A 17467-nucleotide genomic window follows, 5' to 3' on the forward strand; every position below is an offset into this window, starting at 1 on the left:
GGAGAATTAATATAGTATTATTGTCCCTTTATGTAGGAAACTTGATTCGGAAATTGTTGTAGTGTAATCGGCTACTTTAAGGGCTTCTTTGAGGTACGTTCGCGTACTTAGCATAATTATGTTGATGTGGTAGCATGCTAAATGTGTTTGATTGATTACAAGTAATATTATGCTAGGTTTGGAATGGAAATTATGATTTGGATATTATTGGTGATTGGATTATGAAGCATGATTTATTTGTGATGGATTATTGAATGGAAAATAATAGCTTGGAATATTATTTATGAACCACATATTTATTTATGGCATGATAGAGAGCATGTTTAATTAAACTAAATGTTTAATTTGGTTTGGAATATTGAAAAGGAATTTTATTATGGTTCACATAATTTTTATTGATGCTATAAGCATGGGGAAAGAGCTATATAAGTGTCCATGTACACGAGGAATAAATTGTATGTTGGTGCCTTAGTGCACTTAAGGTGTTTTTAACACCGAGGATAGGATTTGTGGCGCTTTATGCGTTTAAGGTGTCATTGGCACCGAGGTAGAATTAAAAAGGGTTCAACATTAAATATTATGTGGTCACTAATTATTCAAGAATTAAATTGATATATTTGATTGTTTGAATAATTATTGTTGATTGAATGATTATGGTTTGAGAGTCATCACCAAGTTTAATAATCAGTAAATAACGTAAAGTGAAAGTGATTGCGCACCAAAACTCTTGGAACGTATATACCTTGAGTATGAACATATGGGGGGAGTTATGTGACTTTATATTTGATCATAACTTCTACTGGAGTACAGGACGCTGTACATTCCTTTTTTTATTATTATGCGCAGGAATTCCGCCACCTATGTGTGGTTTTTGATGCTGGCACGGTTAGCTCCCGTGTTAGTAACCTCAATTTATTTGGGGGAGGTTAGTGGGAAACCCGTTCGATGTGTAATCAATTCTAAATAAATTATTTAGTGTCTAGTGAGAACTTTTATTGAATGTTGTATGCTTGAAAAACAGGTGCAACAAGGTAAGTCGTGTGTTGATAGGGAATTGTATGCTAGTGTGTTAATTACGCTTATGTACTCAGCTTTGCTGATTATGTGTTTTGTGTGTTTGTTGGCTTTGTCTTTATCATGGCCCTATGATGACCCATTTTTAATGGAGAGTAGTGGAAATAGGTAGAGATAAGTTTTTCAGGTGATGAAGCATTTCCATGAATGGGCATGAGTGAAAAGCGAATCATGCTAGTTTCTATAAGTATATGATGTGTTTATTGCTTTAATTATATATGACTTGATTGTGTTGGTTTTAATAAGGGCCTATAGTGGTTCCAAGTTGTAGGTTGAATTTATTTTACTTCGTTTGACTTTGGTTTGACTTTACTTTCGTTGATGGACTTTTCAAGTTGACTTGTTTTGACTGGTTTTGAAATTAGTCTTCCGCTGTGTGTCTTTGATAGTTGCCTTAGCCGTTTTCACGGTGGCGGTAATGTCTTAAATATTCCTATTTAAAGTTTTATACAGGGCAAAACAGGTATTTTAAAATAAAGGAATTTCTAGGGTGTTACAGTAGATTAATACGGTTTGAGTCATTACCGCAACAATCTCTTAAATCCAAGAGGCGTTCAAAGAGAACTTCGCCATTTCCACACAACTTATCACCTTTCAATGGCCACTAAGGAAGATATTGAGAACATCAACAAATCCATCGAGGCACTGTCTACCATGATGGAAACCCTTACCACTAGGGTCACTACCATGGAACAAAACAAGGTCACTGTTTCTACCCTTGACAAATTAAGGGAACAAATGAGTAAGATTTCTGAGGATTTCACTTATGTGGAACAGCCTCTCACTCCTTTGGATATGAAAGACAGGCTCCCTGAAAAGTTCTCCACTACTGATATTCCAAAGTTCAAACCTACTGACAATCCAATGTTCCATTTGAAGGCATTCTCTGCAACCATGGCTCTTAAGGGATTGGACGTAACACTCTTCCCTACGGTGTTCCCTCTCTCCTTAGAACATGCTTGCCAACAATGGTTTTATTCCCTAGATGCCAAGCGTACTGCGACTTGGCAAGATGTCACCGACAGTTTCATGAATCGTTACAAGTGTAACATTCAAATTAAAACTTCTGAACGTGAACTCTCCATTCTCAAACAGAAAGAGAATGAAGGCTTCACCGCTTATCTGAACAGGTGGAGGGAAACGACTTCACTCTTGGTAGATCCTCCCAAAGAAAGAGAGATGGTTCGCCGCTTTATTCAAAATCTAACTCACAAGTATAGGGAACATCTCAAATTTCTTCCACTGAACACTTTCGAAGCTGTATACGACATCGGTATCAATATCGAGGATGAGCTAATAAAGACTGCTGGTAGTAACAATAATAACACTGGGAAAAACAAGAAGAACGACCATCCTTCTTCTTCGTCTTCTAAGCACGAAAATACTACCAATAATATAAGTCAAGTTGATCTCAATGAAGTGTTAGCTCTTGATGCTCCATTGCCCAAGAAAAAAAGAACTTACACTCCTTTAGGAATGACTTATGATGCGGCCTTTGATCGCCTTTACGGTCAAGGCTTGATCACACCTATTGGGCCATTTCCAGAGCCAAAACCTGAAAAAAGGAGCGCCAAATGGATATCCCAATGCCCATTGCAAGTACCATCAAGGAAGGGGCCACACTACGGAGCAATCTTGGAATTTGAAGGACGTCATTCAAGACTTGGTGGATGCAAACAAACTTCCTGTCCCTCCAGGCGGCAAGAAGTAATGAACAAAAGGCGCACAACAAATCCTTTGTACAAGATTTCATGATTTCTTTTTTTTTTTTCTTTATCACTCATCTCCATTCCGCCATTCATGTCTAGCATAGGTTTTCCATTTCGAATTTTTATATGTTTCATGTGTTTCGTTCACCTTTTCCATTAATAAAATCAGCAAATTTCCTTTATAGCATTTTTCATTCATTCATTTAAAAAAAAAAAATCAAAATCAATTACCGAATTAAACACAAGGTACACCAATGACTTGAGTCACCTTTGCAACCCTATCATTCCCTGTTAACCGTTCAATCACATTCCATTTCTTCATCAACCACTTTGAGCCTCGTCTAACGTTCGGCCTTCATTTCTTCAACCCACATTCACTTAACCCTGGGATTGGAAGATGTGTAATTGTATAACATTCAAAAAGCAAGTAAAAAAAAAAAGGCAGCAAAGCAACAATAAAACAATGTCTAAAGGCAAGTGTTCCAATGTCTTTTATACGAACACGTCTCGAATTGCGTCTCTTATTGAGTGCTTGGTACCGTACCTGAGAAACATGAATGCTAAGTGAGTGATGGACCGCATGATCTGAGATTGCCTGCATTGATTCAAAAGAATTTTAAAAAAAATGAAAATAAACTTGCAAAATTCAAAATTTTCAAATTCACAATTACACATCTTGGAGATTCTCTCAGGTCTTGAGCCTTGTACCCTTTTCTTCTTTAAACCATCAGCTTAACCATTACAACCCTTGAAAGACCTCTTTGAGGTGTACATACACTTGTGCAAAGTTCGGTTAGAGCTACGTTCGGCCTGATTCCTAACGGATACGTAGGCAACCTCACATCGAGGTGCGGCCACATTCACATTCATGTGCATGATCGAATTGAAGAATATCCAATGCTTACCCCTATGACCCTATCATTTAGCCTACCTAGCCTAAAGGGTCACCATTTCGACTCTTCTCACATCTATTTCCCTCACCATAGCCTTTGCAGCCTCACCTTGGTATCACTTTCACACACATCTTTCACACATACATAGCCATATCATCTTTCCCTTAGGGACCCTTTATCATGGAATCTTGTTTCAACACTGTGCATGTTTCATTGTCTTTCAGGACAACATTCATTATAAGAAACATTGTATACATGCTTAGCTTCCTGACCTAAGCAATGTTCATTGTTTCACGCATCGCATAATGTGCTAAGCAACATTTATATATCAATGATTTTTAATCATACAAAGCATATCGTGCTTAGCTCCTTGACCTAAGAAACATTCATTATGCAACACTCATCAATCACTTCATCTATATACGTGCTTAGCTTCCAAACCTAAGTGACGTTCAAGATCGCCTCTTTACACCATATATGACGCTTAGCTCCATGACCTAAGTTCATTCGTCTATCGTGTCACATGATGTAATTGTCCTTAGCCTCTTGGCTTAAGAACATGCATCATGCATACATTATTTTCAAGACAAGCAATTTAACTCATGCGATTCATTTTTGTCTTGCTTAACGAGGATGTTCAAAACTTCTTCCCTTTTTCATGTCTTTTCTTTTGGGGAAGTTCAAAAACTTTTTCAAATTTTTTTATCGAGGGAAGTTCGAAAACAAAACTTCATTTTTCACGTCTTTCTTTTTCGGGAGAAAGTCGGTACCTTCCACTCGTCTCATGACAAAAATGATGGAATATTTTTGCTTTTGCATTTTCTGTTGCTTGTGTTTGCACACACACCATATACACACACAACCACAAGTATATACATGTCATGTCGTGTCAAGTCAAACTTGGTCAATTCAGTTGGTCAAGTCAATCATAGTCTATACGAGTCCCTTAGCAAATTTTTTTTGCAGGTCTAAATTACAGCCCACGTCCGGGGACAAGCGGACCATCTACAACCCACGTCCGGGGAGAAGCGGACCATTTACATCCCACGTTCAGGGACAAGCGAACCATTTACAGCCCACGTTCGGGGACAAGCGGACCATCTACAGCCCACGTCCGGGGACAAGCGGACCATCTACAGCCCACGTTCGAGGACAAGAGAACCATCTACAGCCCACGTTTGGGGACAAGCGAACCATTCTCATCATCTCCCAAGCGAAAACGATTCACAGCGCAAGGTTCTCGATACATAGAGACTTGCAATCTCATCATCAGACAAGTCTTTCCTCAAGCATGGAAAGTATTATCCGGTGGATTTCTTCAAGCATAGAAACCTGCAAAAATCATCTGTCGACTTTCCTCAAGCATGGAAAGTGTTATCCGGTGGAGTTCTTCAAGCATAGAAACCTACCAAAAGCATCTGTCTATTTTCCTCAAGCATGGAAAGTATTATCCGGTGGATTTCTTCAAGCATAGAAAACCGCCAAATTCATCTGTCGGCTTTCCTCAAGCATGGAAAGTATTATCGGTGGGTTTCTTAAAGCATAGAAAAACGCCAAATTCATATGTCGACTTTCCTCAAGCATGGAAAGTATCATCCGGTAGGTTTCTTCAGGCTTAGAAAGCTACCAAACTCATCAGTCGACTTTCCTCAGGCATGGAAAGTATTTCAACAAAACGCCATCCGGTGGATTCCTTCAAGCATAGGAAGCTACCAAACACATTTGTCACCGATACACTGGTGTCAGATAAGCATTCTATCCCTTTACTCTTTTATCTGCGGAACTAACACTTCTCTACAGGTATCGGTGTATACAGAGTGATTTAGGATCGCAGAACTTCTTAAATCATTCTCTGTCCCTATCGACTACTTTGACTATCGTTTTCGAAACTGACGTTTCTACAAACTCAGTCAAAGTGGGGGCTTCTGTAGACACCTAAAAATGTCTCCCCAAAACCAAACCCGATGATGAACACCTTTCACCGCCATTATTGGTCGGGTTGAGTATTTAATCTTTGGAGTGCTTAAATCCATGTTCTATCCAATACATTTCATAAACCAATCCATTTCCTAGCTCATTTCCCTAAACCATAACTTGTTATCCACTTTTCGTGTCCACATCACAAAACCGAGAGAAACTGATTTCTTGGTATTATAATTTTGATCCAATTATTATTTTTTTGGATAGGCCTTGAAATAATCTTTCCAACCATATATCATAAGACCAATTCCGAGCTATAACGAAAAAGATATGAGCAAAACACTAAACTCGGCCCAAAATCGATACCCTTCCACTAAAACAGCCATATCTTAAAATCTAAAAATCATTTTGACCTGATTTCAATTGGGTTGGAAAGCGTACTTGATAAGATTTCCAATGATATATTATATGCCTTATTCCAAGTTACGGATCAAAAGTTATGATGATTTTAAAAACGGATAAAAAACTAGAATTACCGCGCACAATATAAAAGCACCGTGTCACGGCGCCTGCTGACGTGGCACGGTGACTGGTGCCGTGACACGGTAATTCCCAACGTGTCACGGTGCTTTTTTCCATTTTTTTCCGCGTGAAAATCCACCGTGTCACGGGAATAGTTGCCGCGCCACGGGATTTTGCACAGCGTCATGGTACAATTTCCCGTGTCACGGTGCCCATTCCGTGACACGGGGCTGTTCCGTGTCTTTTCCGCGTAAACCCTTCACGCGTTTTATCTCCCGTAACCTAATAATTCCCCCGTATCATGGGATTTTCCCCCGTCTGACGGTGCCTGGCACTGTGTCGCGGTGTTCTTTGCCGTGTTGCGGTGTTATTTTTTAGGGTTTTTAATCTTTTTAGGGTTCCGTGTGTTCCCTCTACTCATTTTCCCTATAAATACCCCCCTCCTTTCTGCAGTTCGGGCACAAAATCATTCTCTCTTCCTCTCTTTTACACCAAAAATCATTCTATTCACTCTCTCCCATATTCTAAGCCTTAAACCTATATTCCTAATTACACCATTCTTCCCTTAAGCACTCCAAGGAGTCCATACTTAACCCGAGGTTCCGTCCTTAAACCAAGGCGTGAAAGGTACAAATAACTGAGGGTTTGGACCAGTTCAAATCTACATTTATTTAATTTCCATTTGATTTATTATTTATTAAAGTTACTAACAATTTATTCATGATGTAGCAATTTAAAGGAACGCGCGGAATGTGAGTAATTAATTAATTTAGCTACTCTTATTTTATTTTAATATTGCTAGTATCATGATTAGGTTATTTTATATTCGATTTGACTAACGCTATTATTGTTAAATTGCTTCCAATATTAATGTTTGTTCTATTATTATTTCTGATCACCATATTGCATGTTAAAGGGAATATGTAATTGAAAATCACGCCTAATAAGATAATTTAGACAATCGGTTTAGGTTTGCTTTTTAATCTTGTTATTAAATCAAGTGATCACTAATATTTTAGGATTATATGTTGCATTAATATTCAACCAATTTAGCTTAATAATAGTTTGGAGCGAATTGAATCTTTGTTTGTATGCCTTTGAGATCGCAGGAATCACTTTTCACTATAAGAATCGAGTAGAGGCCAACACGGGTGAACGTGACTCCATGACTCACTTCGTACCATCATCCCCGATCCTCCTTTCATGGTTCCGAACCATATGGAGTTAGTAATCTCATGGATTATGAATGGGGTGTAACCTTCACGGGTCAATCGTTGTTGCCTATCGTTGTCCCTTATTCGTGGTTGCCTTTTATGATCCGTGAACGGTTTACAAGTTCCTTAAAAACTTGTTGGCGGCTCCCTACTTTATTTGTCCCTAATCGTATTATGTCAATTTCCACTTCCTATGAGTGCCAAGCATATTCACAACATGCTTTAACGTAGGCGCATTTCGAGCGATGCCTACTTAAACTCCTTAACCCTAGAACTTCCTCTAGTCCTCTCTCATCTCTCCTCTCCTCCTTCTCCTTCTCTCTCCTTGATCTCCTTCTCTATCCTTCATTCTCGTCGATCTCTTTCTCTATCCTTCATTCTTGTCGCCTTCTATCTCGTTCTCTGCTCTCTCTCTCTCTCTCTCTCTCTCTCTATCTCTCTCTCGATCTTGTTCTCTTTCATCTCCGCAACAACACCACCACCAAGACTACCTTATATCTCCTCAAAGCCCTCCTCTTCTTTCCCCTCAAAGCCCACCACCACCACCGCCACGACCACTAACCATCGCCGCAACACCAACACCACCAACACCTACATCAACAACACTGATAGTTCAACGACATCATCAACAACAATTTCCGCCCTTTTTCTCACTTTCTCACTCCTCGTGGTGAAACCAAAGGTCTTCAGGTCAAATTCGACCATGCCTTGATTTTTTTGGGTTTCTGGGTTTGATTATTCGAGGTTAGAGTTTCTGGGTTAATTGATTTTGTAATTGCTGTGTTTAATTGATTTTTTAGGTTTAATTCGAACTATGCCTTGGGTTTCTAGGTTTAATTCAAACCATGCCTTGATTTTGGAATTTTATGGGTTTAATTGATTTTGTAATTGCAGGTTTTAATTGATTTTCGAAATTCCTGTGTTTAATTGATTTTTTTGGCTTTAATTGATTTTAATCGATTTTCTTGGTTTTTTAGGTGATTTTTGGGGTTTTTTTAAAAAAAAAAAATATTTTAAGTTCATGAATCTTGGTGTTTTATTAATTTATGACTCCACATAGATTGTGAGTTTTTTTTTTTTTTTCAGAGTTCATGAGTTTTCTAGGTACATGCATGAGTTTTCGGGGTTTTTTTTTTTTAAAAAATTTTTTCGCTGTTTATTGTGAGTTTTATTAATTGTGGTATTTTAATTGATGCAGGTATTAGTTTATGACTCCACATTGAATAATCAAGATGTTGATTTTGGAATATTGATTTAGATGTTATTTTATTTTATTTTATTTTATTTTTTGATTTTGATGTTGTAATTTCTTTTTTTTTTTGGTATTGTACAATAACAATTTAATGATAAATATATTTCTGATAATATTTCATTTTCAAGCTCGGTTGATTTTGATGTTGTGTTGCTTATATTTAATTGTCTGATTATATTTCAAGTGAAAAAGGCAACCAGGAAAAAAAAAAAAAAAAAAAAAAAAAAAAAAAAAAAAAAACCATGTAATTTATTGAAGAATTGTCATCGGTTAACCGGTGGAAATGTAATTTATTCCCACCGGTTAACCGGTGGCAATGTGTGTTATTGAAACCGGTGGCTTTTTATTGAAGAATTGTCATCCCTCAAATGCTCAACGGTTCAAAACCGGTGGCATTGAGGGGTTTTGAACCGGTGCCAATCTTCTTTTTTCTACTAGTGAACTAACTCCCAAAGGAGAAACTACATAGGCAGAAAGCCTAAACATCCAACACCTCAAACACCTAATTACAAAATCAGACTATATATCCACAAATTCTTTTGCACAGTATTTTTTGCTATACACATCCCTTGTAATCTACATTTTATCTCAAATTTAATACCTCTAGCTACTCTAGGAACCCAAGGCACTTTCTTGTCCCAAAGAGTTGTATTCCTAACCCTCCAGGTATGGTAGACAACTGCCAAAATACAAGTGTAGAGCACACTTCTCTAAAAGTTGCTCTTAGTTCTTCCTATTCCTCTGCAGACATTCCTCAGTTGAATATTCCAAGGTCCAAAACCAATCCATTGCCTGATTTCAGCCCATAGATCTTTACTGAATTTGCAATCAAAAAATAAATGAGTATGGCTTTCCATAGTCTCTCCACACAAAAGACAAGAATTGTCCTGCACATAGAAATGCATTTTGTCCCTGGTCTTCAGTCTATTCTGGATAGCCATCCATGTAACAAACTGATGTTTAAGCATGCCTCTCCTTTCCCAAAGAAGCTTATCCCATCTGCACCTCTGCTGCTCTACCATTAGAAGCTCATAGATCTTACCAATTTTATAAGCTCCCTGCCCAATCCGAGCAAGCTCCATTACACTCTTCAGTTTATCCTTCAGAGCACATATTTGTTTTCAGTACCAACTGTAATCTGCTTTTGGTTGATAATTCAACCAATTCTACCCCTTCAAATAGACTGCATTCACCTATTTCACCCATAAATTTTCCTGGTTTTGAGCTAAGGCCCAAGCGTGTTTTCCTAGGGCAGCCACATTCCATATTTCAGCATTCCTGATGCCCAATCCTCCATACTTCTTTTTACAGCAAACTCTTTCCTAAGCTATACTTCCTGGTTTATTGCAAGCTTTCCCATACCATAAGAAATCTCTGCAAATACTATTAATTCTTTCCAGTACAGCTTGAGGTAAGATCAGAATCTGACACATGGATTGGTTAACCAAGGGTACTATGTTATTTAACCATAGGGACTAAGTTATTGGACATCAACTAATCTCACCGGAAAAGTCACTTGGAGTCCCCTTTTGCTACTTTATTGTAAAACTTAGTCCCCAAGTGTAGTCTTAACTCTGTTAAAATAAGGATGCTATGTTAAATTTACGGCCACTATATTCAATATAACGTCAGTTTCGCGCGTATATGTGGATCACGTCCACACAAGACTTTTCTGAAGGTGAATAAGGGAATTATTCATGGATATTTGGTGGAAAAACCGAAACATCGTCCTCAAATCTTCAAATAACGCCCTCAAAATAACCTAAAATTACTTATTTATCCTTATTATAAAAAAAAAATTATTTTACCTCAACTTAAAGTTGGTTTCCGAAAATCCTAGTCAAGTAATTAACATAGCATCTCAGCTAATAAGGAGATTGAATTGCTGAACAATAAAACCAGCCATAACTTCTCAAATACCCAAGGTAGAAAAATGCAATGAGAAGATTTTTTTATTTTATTCATTATTTTATAATACAAAAGTTCTTTTTTCATATTGCCACTTGAAACTTATCAGTGTTAGGAGTTTGGAATATCCCATCGAACTCGCCTGTAGAAATCATATACAGACCATTAGATACTTGTAAGGACCAAAGACATCAGGTTTGGGGGGATTAATCGTGCCTTTTGATATTTTTGAATTAGGTTTATCTTAAATGACCTAATTTTTTCAACAGATCTAGGCTGAAATGCCTAGCTTTTAAACGCCCAAAAATTTCGAACACCCAGATGGTGGTTCGAAATAACTAGGCGTTTCCGCCTTGGTGTTTCGAAAAAAGGGCGTTTTAACCCATTCTAGAAAAATTAAAAAAAAAAAAAAAAAGAACCTTGTCTCCGGCGACTCCATCGACGACGACCTTTTGATATGCAGGTTGAAAATGATAATGAAATTATAATTAAAGATTTGAAGAACCGTGCAGTTGGGTGCAACAACTATCATCTTCTATTGGAGGATATTTTTCAATTGGCTGAATCTTTTTTCTCAATTTCTTGGAGCTGGGTTCGTAGTGGGTAATAAGGTGGCCCATGTGCCTCCTTAGGTAGTTGGTAAAGCTGTTTGGCAGGAGCACTTTTCTTCTAAAGTTCTAATGTTGAGTAAATTGGTTTTAAACAATTTGCTTTTAATTAAAAAGTTTGCCTTTTAATTAAAAAGTTTGCCCTGTTGGAGCTTCGTTACACAAAAAAAAAAAAAAAAAAAAAAAGGAGGTGGTGTGGGTAGTAAAGTGAAGGAGGTGGTGATGGTGGTTGTGGTAGTTAAGAGAGAGAATAGTTTTTAAGAGAGAGAATGGGAGTGAGTGTGGTTAAAAATATGTTTATGATGGTAAATTTTTTGTTTATATATAAGAGTAATTTCGTAAAACATATTTTATTTTACGGGCGTTAACGGAAAATTCGAGGGCGGTGTCTATAAGACCCAAAAACAATATACCAAAATTTCTTGTCTTATTCAAATCTTGATAAAATAAATAAATAAATAAATAAATAAATAAAAAATCAAGAGTAAAACACACGATGGGGCCAAACTTTGTTCACCTTGACACCTTCACCATTACCGAGTGACCTCCAAGCGCACAATGCTCATCTTCTCCGACAACTGCCTTCCTTTTCCCCGCCATTAACGATCTTTCTTCCACTCTCTCTATCTTTCTCTTTCTTCCTCCCCATTTTCCCTCCTTCTCCTCAGATCTGCACCCTTCTAGATCCACCCCAAATTCCCCACTTCCCCAATCATCTTCATCATCTTGTTGATCTTCATCACCAAATCATGTCACCCACAAATCCAAACAGCGACACAATCCCACTCCATTCCTCCTCTCAATCCGACATCGACGAGATCGAAAATCTCATCCACTCCTCCATCCACTCCGCCCCTTCTTCCGTCCTCCCCGCCGCTCGCCCCCCTTCTCCTCCTCGCGCCTCCATCCCCATCTCTTCCACTTCTTCCACCCCTTCTCCTTTCATCCCCTCCAATCTCCCCCCTCCTTCCGCCCCTCCTCCCTCCAAACCCCACTCCGTACCCTCCATTACGCCCTCCCCACCACCTTCATCATCATCTAACTCTGCCGGTATTGCCGCTTCCGGGTTCGGGTCCCCTCCCAATACCCTCACTGAGCCTGTTTGGGATACTGTTAAGCGAGATCTGTCCCGAATTGTTAGTAATTTGAAGCTTGTTGTCTTTCCTAATCCTTATAGGGAAGACCCTGGTAAGGCGCTTCGTGATTGGGATCTTTGGGGTCCCTTTTTCTTCATTGTCTTCCTTGGTCTTACCTTGTCTTGGTCTGCTTCTGTCAAAAAGGTAATCATTTTTCTTTTCTTTTAATGAATTTATTGTTTCTGTGTTCTGGGGTTTTTGTTGATTTGTGATTTCAAGATAATGTGGTTGTTTGGATTGGTGTGATAATTGCACAGAAAATTGATAATATCAAGATTTTGCTGTTGTGTACTGTATTTTAGTCAACTAAAATTAAACTGCATTTTGATGATACTGGGATATTTTTATTGTTTTTGGATTCTGGGTTTGGATGTGACAATGCGGAAATGAGATCAAACAATCATTGAAGATGTGTTAATGAGTAATTAGGACTTTAGTTTTTGGTAATAGGGCAAAATCTATACATCACTTCTGAATTCTTCTAGCATTGGCTTGGTTTAGGATGGATTTGGTGTGCAGGAATTCTGTTTTGGGACAATATATGGAGATGAAAGTATATAGGTGCTTATTTTGTTTGATGCGGAAATTCCCTTCTTGATGCGTATTTTAGCAATAAATGGCATGTTTTTACGATGAGATTAATGTTGTTTTTGATCTCCTAGACCGATATAGGTTGGAAAGAGAATGAATGAGTTAATGGATGAAATGTAATTGAGGAATGAAAAGTATAACAATCAATACCTCTTGACTTTGAAAATATTTGATTAGTGAAGTATCTGTGGCTCAATATTATTTGTAGCTCATGGTTTGATGTACTCCTAATTTTATAGATCAATTGACTTTTTGTGCGAGACTGCTCCATTTGTTCTAATGAGAAAGAACTTTTACTTTTCTCATGATCAAGAAGATGATTTCCTCAACCATTTTGTGGTGTGGCAGGGTAAAGTAATATTTAAACTTCATAGCAGATCAATTGATGATTTTTTTTTTATTTTTTTATTTGTTTATTTATTTTTTTTTTTTTTTTGGCCTGCTATGATTATACACAAAAGTGAACAAACAATGCTTGAATATGTGTTGGTTAGTAATTAGGAGGGTTTAGTTATTACTAATTTAGTATTACAGCCATTAGAATGAGACCATGTTTAAGAATCTTGGCATTGTCTTGGTATGAGTCATAGTACCAGGAAGAATCAGTCATCGATAAACATGGCATGCAGCAAGGCTATTATTAAAAGAAAGAAGAGGATGAAATCAGATAGGAGTTTGGTTTTGTTTAATGAGTAAATTCCCTTCTCATTTCTTATTTTAGCCATATATGGCATATTATAATTGAAGAACATTTGTTAATTGCAATGAGGTAAATGTTAGTTTTCATCTTCTAGACTTGATTTGGGCTGAAAGGAGTATATGAATCATAGTATGAGGAAGAGTAACAGTCAATATTTGTTGGCTTTGGAGAACATCTGGGAATTAAAATTATCTGTGCTGGGAATTCATTTGCTGCCAAAGTTTCTTACTGAATGATAGTTCAAGTGAATATATGTATTGGAATGTTCCAATTGACTTGATCAAAACTCAAATTAAAATCTGCTTGCAATGGTAAGCTGCTTTTCTAAACCTTTTGTTGCATTGCAGTGCAAATAATAGTGTTAGCCTCATAATTTTGTTTGCTTGGGAATAATGTAATTTCCATCCATCAATTCAATAAGTACATTGTTGAATTCACAAGAATTCTGGGTTTTTGATGTCAAGTGGTTATTTCTCTGCTTTCAAGGTGTTAAGATATATACACTGCATATTGATTATTGTCTGGTTCCTTTCTGTATATGATAGCCTGCTGAATTATCTTTTAGAAAAAGAAAGATAAAACTAACTTTGTGTTTCTTACATGTAAGAGAATTGTATATCTTAATAGAAGAAAGCATGAGACTAATTTGCTAGTGTAGTTGATGGCATGGACTTAAAGGTTCATACGACTATAATTTGAATTTTGACATATGGTTCTGAGGTTTAGACATGCTAATAATAATATATTATCAAGCACTAGCTTAGAGATTTTAAAGTTGGGATATTGAATTTTTAAGCTAAATTGAGGTATACCAAATGAAGGTGTTAATAGAATATGAATCAATTGCATCTTTGGGAGATCAGACTATATTGTGTTGGCTAGGGAGCAAGTGTATATAAGTGACTTATGGGGAAGACATCTTTGTTCATACAGCTGATCTCATCCTTATGGGATTAAGGCTGTAATATTTTTATGTCGCTGTTGTTGTAGATAGGGTTACCTTTTAGATCAAAAATAATTAAATTCAAAAAGACTTTTTTGTGTTTTTTTGGGCAAGACTATAGAACCTGTTTGAAATTGTATGGTGAATCTAACCTTACCTTCCCCTTGGGAGAAATTATAGCCAAGCTCATATGCTAGCCTATATCCGAAGAGATATAGAAAAGCATATGTAAAAACTTGGAGGCTCATGGGCAGCCTCCTAAAAGCCCAATATAAAATAAAAAAAATTTGTGTAAAAGTTGGTCATTCTACTTTCTAATAGAGTCGTTAGTTCCGCAGCTCTGAGAGAAATATGTAGATAGGCCGAGTTAACAGATAAGGACACCCGTTCATCAACATCAATAGACAATAGGTATTTGGAAAATAAAAAAAAGTTCCCATCCCTTTTTGGGACGTGGTAGTATAAAAAGTCAAAGAATTTAGAAGGTGAACGATAGGTATAACATCATTCTGATGGTCAGTTGGGGTTCTTGTGCAAAGGCAAGTGTTATATGATAATTAGAGATACACACACATATATATATATGATATCACTCTAAATTCTGCAGAGGATAATATGAAGAGAAATTGTGAGGGGGCATTTTAAAATTTGTCTAGAACTTGTGTAGTTTTGAGGAAAATATTAAATGAAAGAAAATTCTCTTCTTCCATCTTTGGTTCTATTCATCCTTTTGAATGGTTTCGTTCTTTCAATTAACACCATTCTTGTCTGCAAAAGCTTCTAGTCCCCAGCTATACCAATTATGTTTCATGGTAAATACAGAAATAAATAAAAACTTGCATCAAGCTGTGTTTATGAGTAGTTGATGGTTTCTAGAGAAGTGCTTGCATTTGGTATCTTTGAATTGGATAATAGATCTTTCGTTGAATCTTAGGTCCATTGACAGAAGTTATATTAGTTGAGCCAAATCATTTGTGCTCTTTGTCATTAGTTCATTACCCTTGTACAGTTGCAATAACAAAAGAGCGGAGGAAGTATCATTTTAAGCAAATCCTTCTCCCAAACCTCAATAAGTCGTGTTGGGTCAGATCTTCTACAATTGCTGCTCACTTTTTGGTTTCCTCACTGGTCATTTGACACCTGCTTAATCATCCATATATAGAGAAAAAAAAAAAAAAAAATTCACATAGTACCATAATAATGCCCAACATAAGCTTTAGGGCCAATTAGGGGCCATTGAAGTCCCTTACACATCCTAAACCAACAGAAGCTCACTGTGTAATATTGATGTTATTGTATAACTATTTTCTCAAGTGATTTAACTATTTTTCACTCACTATTAATTGGCCATATTAATACCTAGGCAAGAGGGAAATAAAGAAGTGTAGTTCTTCTGGTGCATCTTTGTAGTTTAGCTATTATCATTATTGTCCCTATATTTTATTTTTATGTTATTGCAATTAGTTGCTCTGGTGCTTCTATTTTCTTTCTTTCTTTCTTTTCCAAGGCAGTTTCTGTAGAAACTAATTTTTCGTGTGGTACTGTTGATGTCTCCAGTCAGAGGTGTTTGCTGTTGCTTTTGCCCTTCTTGCTGCTGGTGCTGTAATTTTGACACTGAATGTACTGCTATTGGTAAGAGAACCCTTTATGCTTTTTCTTTATGTTCCATTTTCCACAACTTCCCCCCCCCCCCCCCCCCAAAATATAATCCTAAGAACAAGAAGATGAATGATGTCTAATAAAACAATATTGGAGAAACTAATATCAAACGTAGGAGACTTTATAATATTTGCATGCTTCTCACAAATGGTTTGGTAATGTTGGTTTAGGGTGGACACATAATTTTCTTCCAGAGTTTGAGCCTTCTAGGCTACTGTCTTTTCCCTTTGGATGTTGGAGCTCTCATCTGTATGTTAAAGGATAACGTGATTATCAAGGTAGTTGTGGTTTGTGTGACTTTGGCCTGGAGTTCGTGGGCTGCGTATCCATTTATGAGTTCGGCAGTTGGCCCAAGGAGAAAAGCTTTGGCTCTCTATCCAGTGTTCCTCATGTATGTATCTGTTGGTTTCCTCATCATTGCTATTGATTAATTGCTGAGGGGTGCTCTTGAGAAATATCAGATGGGGATGCTGCACCAATACATACATATTTTCATGCTGAACTGGTTGTGAATTCTTCAAACAAAATCTTGTTGGCCTGATAGTTTATCGATAACCAATTTTGTATAACATTCTATAGCAAATTATATGCAAACCTGGATAACGTGCTCTGAATGTTTGTTATTTTAGTTTGTTCAGTTGATATAATCATCTATGTAATGAGAAGTGTTTGGAATATATATCTGAAGTTCTGATATAAGTAATCGTCTCCGCTTGGCTTTAGTGGTTAATCTTTGTTGCTTCTTCCATTTCAGAATAATTGGGACATCTGGCTTTTTTTTTTTTTTTTTTTTCTTTTGCTATTATATTAAACTAGCCAAAAACCTGTGTAATGCACTGGTTTAATTAAATTATATAGCGAACTAAAGTGAGTGTAAAATGGTTGTAAATAATGTGAAACGAAGGTAGTATTAAGAAAGAATCACATTTATAAAGTGAATAAAATAAATTGATTTTTTTTACCATCTATATAGACACCAAGTTATTTTATTTTTTATTTTGACAATGATGTAAATGCTAAAGATGTATTAGCATTTTTAAGGAAAAATTGTCAAAAAAAAAAAAACCTTTTAAAAGCGCCATTTTACGAAAAAAAAAAAAATTTAAAAGCTTTTTGGTTAAAAAAAAACCACCACGTTCATTTTTTTTTTTTTTTGCGAGAGGAAGGGTCTGTTCACATTTATTGAGCTGAACTGAACTAAATTGATTGGAGCTGAACTGATTGGAGCTGAACTGAACTGAACTAAGATGAAATGAATATTTTATGAGAGAGGGAAATTAGGAGCTGAACTGAACTGAACTGATTGGAGCTGAACTGAACTGAATGGAGCTCAATGGA

At 36.8% G+C, this 17467-nt stretch overlaps 1 protein-coding gene across 1 annotated transcript; it reads left to right on the plus strand.

Moving 5' to 3' along the window:
• Window positions 1-11583: 11583 nt before the first annotated feature.
• On the plus strand, window positions 11584-16859 carry LOC145580116 (protein YIP4a-like). Its single transcript, XM_081637467.1, has 3 exons — window positions 11584-12380; window positions 16028-16102; window positions 16300-16859. Exons 1-3 carry the CDS (start codon window positions 11850-11852, stop codon window positions 16558-16560), a joined length of 867 nt encoding a protein of 288 aa, XP_081493593.1. The 5' UTR covers window positions 11584-11849; the 3' UTR covers window positions 16561-16859.
• The last annotated feature ends 608 nt before the right edge of the window (window positions 16860-17467 follow it).

The sequence above is a fragment of the Chenopodium album genome, chromosome 14 (assembly GCF_948465745.1).
Source record: "Chenopodium album chromosome 14, dcCheAlbu1.1, whole genome shotgun sequence".
In the NCBI taxonomy this organism is placed as follows: Eukaryota; Viridiplantae; Streptophyta; class Magnoliopsida; order Caryophyllales; family Amaranthaceae; genus Chenopodium; species Chenopodium album.